This window comes from Mchenga conophoros, linkage group LG22, assembly GCF_057382185.1.
Source record: "Mchenga conophoros isolate Kocher_MC1m ecotype Shallow Benthic linkage group LG22, M_conophoros_male_GT1.1, whole genome shotgun sequence".
Classification (NCBI taxonomy): domain Eukaryota; kingdom Metazoa; phylum Chordata; class Actinopteri; order Cichliformes; family Cichlidae; genus Mchenga; species Mchenga conophoros.
In genome coordinates, this window is record NC_140546.1 from 25,496,765 (window position 1) to 25,509,523 (window position 12,759).

The 12,759-nt window shown below is 40.9% G+C and overlaps 1 protein-coding gene across 3 annotated transcripts in view; it reads right to left on the bottom strand.

Moving 5' to 3' along the window:
- The window catches only part of csmd2 (CUB and Sushi multiple domains 2), a 288,003-nt gene that overhangs the window by 112,194 nt on the left and 163,050 nt on the right, over positions 1–12,759 (bottom strand). For all 3 annotated transcript variants that reach the window (XM_085261294.1, XM_085261295.1, XM_085261293.1), the window contains 8 exons: positions 12,433–12,568; positions 9,285–9,479; positions 7,052–7,190; positions 5,482–5,669; positions 3,720–3,908; positions 3,008–3,124; positions 2,359–2,574; positions 1,236–1,424 (listed from right to left, as the gene is read on the bottom strand). In XM_085261294.1, the coding sequence (XP_085117420.1) occupies positions 1,236–1,424; positions 2,359–2,574; positions 3,008–3,124; positions 3,720–3,908; positions 5,482–5,669; positions 7,052–7,190; positions 9,285–9,479; positions 12,433–12,568 (1,369 nt within the window). The remainder of the gene's footprint in view (positions 1–1,235; positions 1,425–2,358; positions 2,575–3,007; positions 3,125–3,719; positions 3,909–5,481; positions 5,670–7,051; positions 7,191–9,284; positions 9,480–12,432; positions 12,569–12,759) is intronic.

Below are 12,759 nucleotides of genomic sequence, written 5' to 3' on the forward strand. Positions count from 1 at the left end.
ACTAAACCTGAATGTTGAGTGGCACATCATCATAATCACACTGCAATCTGAATATAATTAACACTAATTTCAGCTCTATCTGAAAATTACTTTTTCTGAATCACATCAGGGGGGGAAACTTGGGGGAAGACAAAGTTTTCTCTTAAAAAAATGGCAGCCAGAATTTAAATGGCCACAAAGGCACCCTCCTTTTTTAACTTTGAGAATGCACCCAAGTAAGATGAGGTAAGGTGATGGGGCTGTCTTGGAGGCATGTGGAGAAGAATCAAGTTTCTAAAATGAGGTTGAGAGTGATAGCAGTATGAAAATATCAAAATGTGTCTCTGGTGCCATCCTTCAAAGACCTGAATTCATCTGGAGGGCAAACCGAAAACCAGCAGCCAAAGCTTCAGACAACTAAACAGAAAGCAGAGCGAGCAGGTTTTTGTCAGGAAATTGACTGACCTACTTTACACACGCCTAAACTCTGCGAGCAAACATTTAGAAACAAATCATGTATTAACCGAAATGCACTGTGACGTCACCATCACGCTATTCACTCGAGTCTAATTGCTCGTTTTCAGCAGCGTGTTAAATTATCTGCGGTTCCAATTACGTTCCGAGTTTAGACACAAAAAATAAATTGAATGTGCAAATAAAGTAATTCGTGCAGTTTCCAGTGTTTCCACATTAAGTTCCATTTTAATGGTGCTTTTAGTTTATTAAAAGCTGCCACGCTGAGGACAAACACAAGTAGGTCAACGATTGCCATGGTCACTGATGCACCTATCATTATCGTTACGAGCATTAAGATGAATTCATTTTCATATCAGAGCCTAAATGCCCATTAAGGTTTGCTGCATCACAGAATCAACACACTGACCTACATCTTCGCAGTCTGACCCAACATGTTTCACATGCATTAGCAACAAGCACGATCAATAATTAACATATTTAAGCTGTTTAATGCTGTCCTCATTAGAACGGTGGCACTATGTAATTTGGACAAAGTAAAAAAAAAAGCTCAGTTTCTGGGAAGCTATCCAACGAAGAGACAAAACTTGTGTGTATGGAGGGATGATAATGAGGAGATTTGAAAGGGGAATGCCTCGCTGTCTAACGTGACTGACACTTCTGTACATTTCTTAATTGTGGGGGTGTGTGGAAGGCTAATGTGCTGGCATGGCATTGGGAGATTAGAGAGGTGGGGAGGCGGGGAAGTGACAAAAGCCAAAATAAAGCATGTGACCACCTACCAACACACCTTGGCAGAGGGGAGCTCCACACCCGCCTCCTGCCCCCTAAGCAGACCACCCTCGCTGGACCCTCCAGTCGGTAACCTGGGAAACAAGAGAAAATGAGGGCATCGCCCACTCCGTACTGCAATCCCTTTCTGGTGCTGTAAGGTGGAATTCCAGGATCTTCGCACGGCTCCAAATCATAATCTGGAAAATAGAGAGAAAAAAGTATGAATCTTCAGCACTGGCAAGTAAAGAAAGTGTAATAACAGTTTTGTCTGTGTGGGGCTTTTTATCTGCGATGTGTAAATGTGTGAAACGGGCTAATTAAGACTTCTGTCATGCTAGGAAAGTTAAGAAAATATTTCAAAAAGTAAAAGAGGGCTAAACCTTCTGAAATATGACACTTTTCTTCTAAACCCAAGTTCACGTCTAAGGATCAGAAGCCCATATGTCATTTATTAAGATTATTCAAGCAGAGCCTTCAAAGGGACTTTGCAAGTAATGAAACCATTCCAAACATTAAATCTTTCGTCCATTCAGCCACTGATAAGAATTCACACTTGCTATTTTAAGCCATCAATAACATCTCATTAGATTTTATAAGAATCTCTTTCTTCGGCGTCCTAATGTTCAAATCTAGAAATGCTGTGAGAACAAAGGAGGTAAATTATGCTTTCAGTAGGTAAAGGGTCATTAGTGCTCGTTTCTACTTTATTCATTTAAAATGAGTCCGTTTTCTTGGTGTTAACCTATTTTACTATTCATTCTTGAGTACATGTAATCACAGATTTCCAGAGGACTGTTTGTATCAATAACTTTTTCAGAAACCATAATTATTAAAAATACATGAAGAAATGCATGATTAATGTTCTAAAGCAGAGATTTTACGTTCTGGGGCACATGCAGCCCACTTTGATCTTAACAAGGCCGAACCAGACCAGTGAAAGTACACGATAAATGAGTAGGATTACAGAAAAAGTGATGATAATTCATAGCAGACTGTCCTATATTTATCTGATATGGCATATGTTTTCATTCATTTGCAGAAAATGTACTTTTTAAAATTGTGAAGTCAAACAAAAAAAGACAAAAAACAGTTCAGAAGGCTTTAAATCCGTAAAACTAAATTTATTCTCACCAGAGAAGGTGATGTTGAATCCCTCATACGAAACGGAAAAGTCAGACAGGAAGCGGATCTGTGCTGTGTAGTTTCCAAACAGCCCTGCGCTGAGAGGCGGAGGCAAGGTGGAGCCCGTCAGCCTCCAAAGTGGCTGAGAGAAGCTGCTGTTCTCTGTCACCAATAAATGATCGTGAGGGCTCTCAAGGTGGAAGGTGTGGAAGGTGAACTGGACACCTGAATACGAGGAGATGAAAGAGCCATTGTTGAAATGTTTGGGTTTTTTAAATCTTTACATAACTTATATATGCATAATAATAAACATCACATACATAATAATCATGAAGGTGGAAAAAAAAACATTGAAAACACAATATTTTCTATATCATAACACATTCAGTACAAATTCCCTATCCTTTTCCAAACACAGCTGCACCTGTGCAGATAAAGCATCTGCAAATAAGGCTCAGTCAGTTTGATATGAGTGCTCGACCAAAGGCTGGAGAATCATCCCATGGCGCCGTAGCCTTAGGCCAGCCTCTCAGCAGCCCGGCCTTACAAAGACAGCTTGTTCGGCAAAATAAAAAGGCCACTCAGTAGAGGGAAATGACATTGTAACAGAAATTGAATTTGACTGCCGCATGTGTCGACACAGAATTTCTCTGCTAACCTTTGCCGTGGGAGGTCTCGATCATCCACGTGCAGTTCAGGTTATGCGGGTAAAAGTCTGGGAAGCCGGGAGACAAGATGGTGCCGGCGTTGCCCTGGATGTAACCTCCACACAATGCTGGTGACGCGGGACGAATGGAAACAGTGGAAGATGGATGAAGGAGAGAGATGAGCGCAGAAGCAAAATCAGAGAGGACACGAAGACAGAAATAACGTTCCCCAAAAATAAATAAATAAATGCTAAAACCGTCTGTGCAATTCCAATGTGGATGAATGCATTTTCCAAGATGTGCCCTTCAAGATGGCACACAAAAAGACCGAGTGGATGTTAACAATATCATTACAGACAGGACGGGAGAATCAATACTGTCCTTAAATATAAAAGCATTTACAGACGAGGAAAAAGGGAAACATCAAAGGGTATGTTCACTGCCGCACATATAAAACATTTCTGATGAAATGAAGCAGAAACTTTTAAAGTCTAAAACAAGAGTCCTTGAAAGAAATGTTATCATCTCATATGGATTTTATAATAACTCAGGAATATATAGCTATTTAAATGTGATGCAATATGAAGCAAAGTGCTTAAAATGATTTCTCATGTTTCATCTCTAACAACACACAACAATGACTTTAGCTTTAATCCCATTTATGAGTGGGGAGAAATCTGGCAGGGGGACCATTCATTTCTAGGTCAATATTATGGAACGTACCATCACAGCTAGGCAGGGGGCGACTCCACTGAAAATTGGGTTCACATTCTAATGGCTCAGAGTCACTAAGCGTGTACCCTGCGTCGCAACTAAATGTCACCAAAGCTCCGACGTAGAAGTCGTTCCCGTGTCGCTGCCCGTTGACGGGGATGCCAGGATCCACACAGTGATCTGATTGTAGCTGCAGGGCTGCAGAGTGAAGAGAAAATAAAGGATAAATGACATTTGATCAGAGGCAGACACAAAAGGCTCCGAATTCACCTGCAAGTGTAATTATCATAACGGGTTACGAGGAGGTCAACAAATGTTGAAGGGCAGTTTACTTTTATCAAACGATTCTTATAAATAATTCAAACGAATATCATTTTTCCACAGAAATGAACCAATAAGAAGTTTTCAAAGTACTTTTCCGCTCCACCTCGCGTGGTGAAGTTGTGCTTATAGTGAATTATTGAAGCTTTGCAAAGATTTAGCCACAGAGAAAGTGGAAAAGGTTGCCAGTATATGCTGCAAAGGTGGGAACGAGGCTAGGTAGAAATGTGTAAGTGTGAAACCATGGGAGTGTAAATACAGTCTCGAGCTTGGCAATATGTCAGGGCAGAAATATATGAAAGAAAAACCCATTTTCTTTCTGATTATGCGTATTCTAATAACAGTGGCATCGTGGTGAATTTACATTTACATCTACAGCCAAAACTGAATAGCTTTCACACGTGCAGTACAGAAAATAGGTTACACAATCTACAGTCGGGGAAAGAATTATTTGATCCCATGGTGAATCTGAAAGTTTCCCTACTTCCAAAGAAACAAACTGTCTCTAATTCTTATGATAGTTTCATTTTAATGGAGAGAGACAGAATATCAACACTGCATAAAGGTTATTTAAATCAATTTGCATGTCATTGAGTGAAATACGTATTCGATCAAAAAACATGACTTAATACTTGGCGAAGAAACCCTTGTTGGCGAACAGTCAGTAAGACTGTAGTTCCTGTAGTTGGTCAACAGGTGGATTTTGGTCCACTCCTGTTTACAGAAACTAAATCTTTTAGGTTTCGTGGCTGCTGCTTAGAAACTCATAGTTTCAACTCATAGTTTCAACTCAACTTTCAAATCACAGCAGGTGATTGGAGCTCAGTTTTGGCACTTTCTCCCTAGCCTTTTCTGAATCATTGTTCATGGGCAAACTTAGGTTGCGCATGTGCATGAGGCTTCTTGAACAGGGGGACCTTGGTAGTGCTGCAAGACTTTAGTCCATCACAGTGTAGCGTGAGATCAATGGTGTTCTTGGTGATTCTGGTCCCAGGTGTAATCAAATCATTAGCAAGCTCCTCCTGTGTAGTTTTATTCTGATCCACCACCTTTCTCATGATCATCCACACCCCATGAGGAAAGTACAGCACCAGCAGTCACTTTCTCACCAAGCTTCTTGCTAATGGCCTTTGGCAGGACAACAGTTTCGTCCCTGATGTCCTTTGACAGCTCCTTGGTCTTGGTTGTAGGGGATCAAATTCATATTTCGCTCAATGACATACAAATCAATTTATAATGTTTATGTATGTATTTATGTGTTTTCCTGGATTTTGTTTGATATTCTGTCTCTCTTCAGTAAATTAGAGATTGCTCATTTATTAATAAGTGAGCAAACAAATAATTATTCCCCCACTGTATATGCAACAGATGTATTTCTTTTAGCGTCTGTGGTGCATAAGTGAACAAACTGCTTCCTGTGTCACTGTGTTCAAACGTGGTAGGCCCTTACTTTCATAACGTATACGGAAGCCAATGTCAGAGTGGCTCTTGTCAGTGGTGAATAGGAGATACAGGAAGTTGGAGGTGCTGATCAGGAACTGGGGAACTTGTGTGCCCTGGTAACTGCCAATTAGTGGTGAAGAGGGAAAACGTCCATCTCGCACCTCGAGGACATCATAGTTAACCTCGGTGCGAAACCTGAAAACACAAAGCAAAGCTTTTTTTGACTGCACCTCACAAGATCCGAGACAATAATGTATGCCTTTAGTAAATGATTGTTGAAATTAATGAAATGGGAAAATAAAGAACTAAACAATCATAATCATGCTAAAAATGTATATGTGAACTAGTCTGTCTTACATGAGCATCTCAATTCAAACCTCATCGTCTTCATTATTAAGTCAGATCTACAATAAATGCAAAGCTCGGTTACAAATCAGACAAAGTGGAGCCTGCCCTGGAGCTCCACACCATCACACAACAGTGACATATCCACTGGGACTTCTGTGCATTTATTTGAAATTAAGCAGCACGAAAGCAGAATATAAAACGAACAGATGGGAGTTTAAAGGTAAGATCTGCATTAGTAGATTGTATCAAAAATAAGGTTTCTCATATTCCATAAATATATTTGCCTTCTGCTAAATTATCAGGGAAAAGAGATCAAGAGTGGACAAAGAGCTCATTTTCACTTCATGTTTTAATCTGTGCTTGACTAGCTGGATAAAACTTGATGAAATGAACAATTTGTAAAGTAAATGAATCAATATGGTCTTAACCAAAAACAGGCAATGTAGAGAATCCCATCTAAAAATGTATTTTTGACATTTAGCCAGTCAGTGTAATAACAGTGGTAACTGTACAAAAGCGAGTGATGCTGCTTTTGGAGAATCCTGAGACATTTGGCTTTGGTGGGTGTATACAGTATTTCAATAGCATGTATGTGTGTTTCTGTCTTTGTTGCCTGAGCCACTTCATCTTCAAAGCGTGAATAAATTGCTTAGTTTCAGAACCGTGTCATCTAAATGAAGCGGTTCGTGATATTTTATTGATGTTACATAAAAATTAAAGAGCAACAAACATTTACGCGCTATTCATTTTGCATGGCCCGCTGTCGTGGAAGCGCTCAGGATGAGCCGGGTTTGCGAAGATGAGCCTCAGTGAAACACTGATGTAGCATTTGATCCTACAACTGTCTCTCTCTCAAACATCAGGACAAATTACATCCACTCCCATTTCCACTCCCATTTCCACTCTTGACAGACCATCTCAACTTACATAGCCCTTTGCATTGTGTGTGTTTGCGTACTTAGGGCTCAGGATATCAAATGAAAGCATCAAACCCCTCTGAAGGACTTTAGTAAATAAAGCAGTATTATCCTGGTTGGTGGATGTGTTGAAGTGCATTAGATCTACTGCATTACTCCGATAAAGGAAAGGCGTTGGGAGAGGTTAAAGTGAGACATAACGATATAAGAACACAGTGATACAGTGAGAAGGTAAAAGCAATAAAAATCCAAGCCTGTTATGAGAAAACAGAAAGTGCTGGCACAAGAGCAGTTGCTATGTGGGTGACTCACTTGTCGAAGATGATCTTGATGGGGTAGCCTGGAGGAGCCTCAATGATCCATTCACAGTTAAGGGCCTCCTTGTATAGTTCTGGCCAGCCAGGGGAGAGGATGATTCCATTGGGAGCCTTCAGATCCCCTCCACACGGGGCTAACACAGAGAGATGAAATAGAGGTAGAGAAAGAACAGATTAAAAAATAAAAAATGAATGCACGTCTATCCTGGATGATGTATGCCATTGCCCACAGATGTTCCCATGCATCAGCTGGGGCTCATCCCATTTCTTTTTGCTGCCAAGGTTTATCTTATGGAAGCTGGTGACAGCGCGCTTCAAGGTTAACCGCTTCTCCCGGAACACGCGTGTCAGTGTTTGCGTGTCTGTGTGCACATGAGCATTTATTACGCATTTGTGTGCCACCTATGCAAGGAGTCAGGGTTTTAAACATATCATCGAGCCCTTCTCCCATCAAAAAGACGAAATGGGACGTCTTTGATCGCTAGCACAAAAGACACTTGAGTGCGCCGACCCCTCTCCTGCACCCTAATCTCTGTTACAGCTCTCTTTGCCGCATCTCCTTTTAACTGCCTATCCTTAACCAGAGCACACGGGCACAGTGGACGGCGTCGTTACTGTGCCAGCTCCTCGCTCCCTTTGAAGTGGAATGATTTAATCAGCCAACTCAGCATACTGAAGGACATCTATAAAACGCATTAGGCTACAAACGCAGGGGTATGATAGATGGAGGAACACAAAACTGCTGTGGCACACGGGGGTGGGGTGGTGGGGGGTTGTGACATGTTTTAATAGTGGTGCCTCGTTTGCGTATCACAGACAGAGAACCTGATTAAGTCCCTTGGAGCTCCAGCCATGGTGACTGCACTTAAAGCGGCTAGTTAATGGTGAGTATTATCTAAACTAAACTACTTCTTGGGGATAGTTCATTGAGTATTGAGTCAGGCAGAGATGATTGTTCAGCTCTCTCTATATAAGCAAATTATGGCCGCTGCATCACAAACTGGAAAGAACAAAGCCTCCGGGTCATCACCAGCTTCAATTTGAGCTCAGCTGTCACTGACATAAAGTTACTGAGAATGGAGTAATTAACTATATCTCCTTTAACTATTTGAGAAAAATCTAATTCAGGTGGAGTTATTACTATTATTAGTATTATTTTATAACATTTTTGCATACTTAGCTAGCTATACCATCAAAACTACTACTCGCGATTCAAAGTTTGCTAACGTTTGTATACAAGAGGTGACAAAAACTTTTTTTTTTTTGGCGGTATTTGAGGCAAATAGCTGGCTGGGTAGTACCATTGGGAGATAAGAACTGCAGAAGCATTCAGAGGGACTGGGACATCAAAGTCCAAACTGGTACAGATATTTCTTTTAATCTCTTTTTTTTCTCCTTAGTTTGTTTTTGCAAGGCGTATTCTGAACTTAGTTTTGAACTTTTTTTGTGTGTGTGTGTGTGTGTTAGAATTTTTTATTATTCTAACCAAATAGTCTTTTATCTTCAGGACATCCTGTGAACCTTGGATATTTTGCGTATAGAGGGTCATACATTTTACTGAAGTGCTTTTTAGAAGGACATAAAGTAACTAGTAGAGTGAATACCAAGGTAACAAGGTGCAGTATATAATAAATAAATAATGTGGATTTTTTCTGATATATACAATTTACTAGTCTGCTGTACAGAGAAATGTAATGAATAAATAAAATATAAACACTAAGGTTCTAGCTCTTTGTTACATGCAGAAATAGAAACAGGGGAGCAATTTGTTTCAATATGAAATGTAGATCATAGATCGTCTCTGACTTCCCTGCTCCCCTTGGGTCAACCTTCCCTTATTACTGGTAACATTTTATGTACTTGTTCTTTCCCTAATATGGTTAAAAGGATATTTAAGAGCGATTGGAGCGTGTAATCTAAACCTTTGAAGTCCCTGCAGCTGTACGTATGTTTGTCCAGGAAGGGGTTTTCATTTGTTCTGCTCCATATTTTTCTTCAGGCATCTTTTAGCAAAAGGATTCATTTTCCTCCAATAATCTCTTCAACTGCTTAGGTGTCAGCCACAAATGGTAAGCCAGGGGTGTCAAGCATAAGGTCTGGGGGCCAGAATCCCCTTCAGAAGGATATATTCTCCCGTTTAGCTGTGTTATACCTCCAGGACAGTCCGGGTAATGAGCTATCAGAAGTTTTTTTTTCTTCTAACGGTACACATGAGCCCTCTTACACACCTTCACAGCGAGGAACAGCGTTGTCCCACACCACATTGCCGTCCTTGAGAATGCAGGAGATGGTCAGGGAGCCATGGGTCTTAACAAAGCCGTCCTCGCACAGGAATGAGATGGAACTGCCCAGCTGAAGGCTCTCTCCAAAGCGTTTCCCATTAACCGGCACACCCGGGTCTGGGCACTCGTTGTGGCGGAACGCTTGTGGAAGTGCAGAGAAGAGATGGGGGTTAGTGATGAGTACAGAGTCAGCTTTTAGAAGACTTTAAAAAAAAAACAGACTACTTAATACATTAGCTATAAACAGGAAAAATGCTTTCCCTGTTGCTTAAAGTCTTTGCTTGATAATGAAATGGAAAAAGAGATTGTCTATAATTCTGCTGATATTAATCCACATCACATGCTGTCCTGTGTAAAGACTCCAAAATAACTGCTTGAGTTTCAAGACAAAACTTTTTCTGTCATTGTACCGTCAGCACTTAGCCACTCCAGCATGTAACAAGCGGGAATTTGTTTCACTTAGTCACACTGATTCACCCTGCTGCAGTCATTCTACAGGGTGGGAAACCACACCGTATGCAGATCATCAGTGCCAGATGACACTGCTGAAGTAATCGTGAGGTAAACAAACAAGGGTAATTGCTTTCATGCAGCCTCACAACTTTATCAATCAGGCCTCTCGATGAAATTTCAAGTAGAAAGAGCACAAAGAAACACAGTCATACAAGAAGAGTCATAACCCTGAAACACGGCCTGTAAACAAATACATCACCTCGGCTGCTATCTCTCTCACTTACTCTCACTCTTGTAAACACATGCAGGTATTTGACGCGTGTAGGTGTTGATGAATCCCTGTTCTGTAGTTACTGGACCCAAACCAAGTGCCAGCTACACCTCATCCATCACAAATATCTTATTCATTAACGCGCTAGAAATTGCCTAAATACAGTTTGGCATGTCCTTAATTAACATGAATGATGAAAGTTGTGTGCTCAGCCCCACAACCTCCTCAAAAACCATCCTGCAGTTAGATGACACTGTTCTCAGGAACAAACCGTCATCTTCAATTAACTGCTCGTGGCATTCGTTCGGCACGGTTATTTATTTATTCATCTAGCATGCTAATTAATGCATTAGCCGCCATGTGTTGTCCACATTGTGGCTTTCCAGATGCACCTGGGCTTGGTTGATGTCGCGTCTGCAAATGAGCTCGTGCAAAGGGGGGGGGGGGGGGGGGGGGGGGGGTTGAAAGCATTCTGGCCTTGCTGAGCTGATATAGATTAACATCAAAGAGATATTTTGGTGAGAGTTGAAACAGGATGAGCAATCTTCACAGTATACTGTAAACAGGCATCACTGTGCACTGCATTTAATGAACATATAAATAAACAGTAAGAGATCTCTGTCATGGAGGGGATTTGATTTAAATATCCTAACACAAACCCAGCTGCAGCTATCCTTTCAGGGCTTTGTTAAGTGTGAGAACAAAACTTGTATGCCAATGCTGATTCATACTATAAGACATATATGTAAGACTATGGCTCAAAATGACTAAATGTGGCAAATTAGCGTCTGAGTGCAGTGCCTACAGTACTCGTACTGTAGGTGTGGTTAGTTTTATGAATGATTTACAAAGGTGGTGCTGCTTACTAAAAACGAGGGCAGTTGGTTTATTTCAATATCATGCGCAAAAAAACAAGATGTGCTTTTTTTTTTTTGCAGTGTTAAGTATCGGTGTATTTATGTTTATATCAGCTTGCAGGCTTGATTTCATTAATCTCTCACCATATTTTACAACTTGCGAAAGGAATTCTCAGAAATACGACTGCAACAGGGTCAGCAGCAAAAACCTCTGAGCTCCCACCTCCTACACGCAATCCTGTCTCTGCATTCCCTTCGTAAATACCAACAGCACTTTTTTTTAACGCCAAAACCCAGGTCGCGCTGGCACACTGAGTTAGCAAATCTGGCCTTAACCATGGTAGACATTTGCTGTATATTTTAATATTTAATCATGTTGACTGTATTGTTTGGTTTCTAATTACACTATATTGATTCTGTTCATTTTTTCATCTTTTTTTTTGGTGGGGGGGGGGTTGGCACCTATTTCTTAGTTGGAGATTAAGTATCTGAATTTCAGGAGCGGGACCACGCCTACGAACACGCTCTTTCCAGTTCTCATCTATATAGGTTCCCCCAGTCCTACAAGCTGTTAATTCTCGTTTACATGCTCCACCCTTGCTCCCCTTTTCAGTTCTTTAACTTCTTCACTTCTATTTAATGCATGGAAATCTGCCAGGCCTGGGAGCCGCCGCCAGTCCCCTTCGAGGCGTTCCCCAAACTGCAGCTCAATTCATGTCCAAGCCATTCACCTTTACCTACTAAAACGCCGTCAAACATAAATGAGGACGTGGGTGCAGCTAGTGAATCTTTTATTAGGTTTTAGTTAATAATCTCATAATCTTGATTTGCATGATAAATATTAACTAATTACATTTGAAAACTACTATGAGTGTGCTCTCAATTAAAGACGGGAGAAAAAATTTAGATTTTTTCTAGCAAAAGGCACCTTAACTACCCGACACTTTGCGGCTCAGTGAGGGTTAGACGCTCCCTCCCGAGTTATTTTCTTTGGTGTAATGTAGAAGAATTTCAATACCAGACTCATAACACAATAGTGCGCATGCAATGAATCCTGCTTCCAACACTCAGAACAAAGTATAACCATAAAAACGGTTTACCAGAACTGCAGCCAGTGTGCTTCTAGAATTTCCTCAGAAGTCAGCAGCTACCCAGAACAGAATATAATGAGCACAGGTGCAAATGCATCTGTCAGGTAAAGATGCTACATCTTCGCTTGGGTTTTATTTAGACGTCAAGTTTCTATTTAGACAATAAAGTGAGAGTTTGTCATTTTTCTTTGAGTGTCTAAGTAATGTTTAGCCAGTTTATGCAGTCTATGGGAGACACGCACAGAGATACTGTGGATGATTCATGAGCCCTATTGTATGTGCGCGCAAACACAGACACACACACACACACACACATACTGAAAACATGCACAAACAATTGAGAATACAAAACATCCAACAGTCAATGTGGGCTTTTGTGATAAGCTTTAAAGACTTCACTTTATCTCCTTTGAGGTACTTACTTGTAAATGTGATGTTAAAGCCTCTGTCTGTGTAGGTGTGGTCAGTCAGGAACTCCAAACGGGCTACATGCGCACTGGTTGTTATGGGAGGAGGCAGGACATCACCAGAGAAGGTCCCCAGGATAGGAGATTCAGCCTGACAAAGACAGATAACGATTTTCTGCTGAGACCAAAGCTATACTCAGCTTAAAACCATTAAAAAAACCAAAACAAGAGCAGAGGGATCCTACAGTGAGGTAGACAGATAAAGCGATAAAGTCCAGTGATACTGGAAGAAAGGTTGTTTAGCTTGTACGCATAATTACAGAGGCTGCTTTTCCTGCTGAC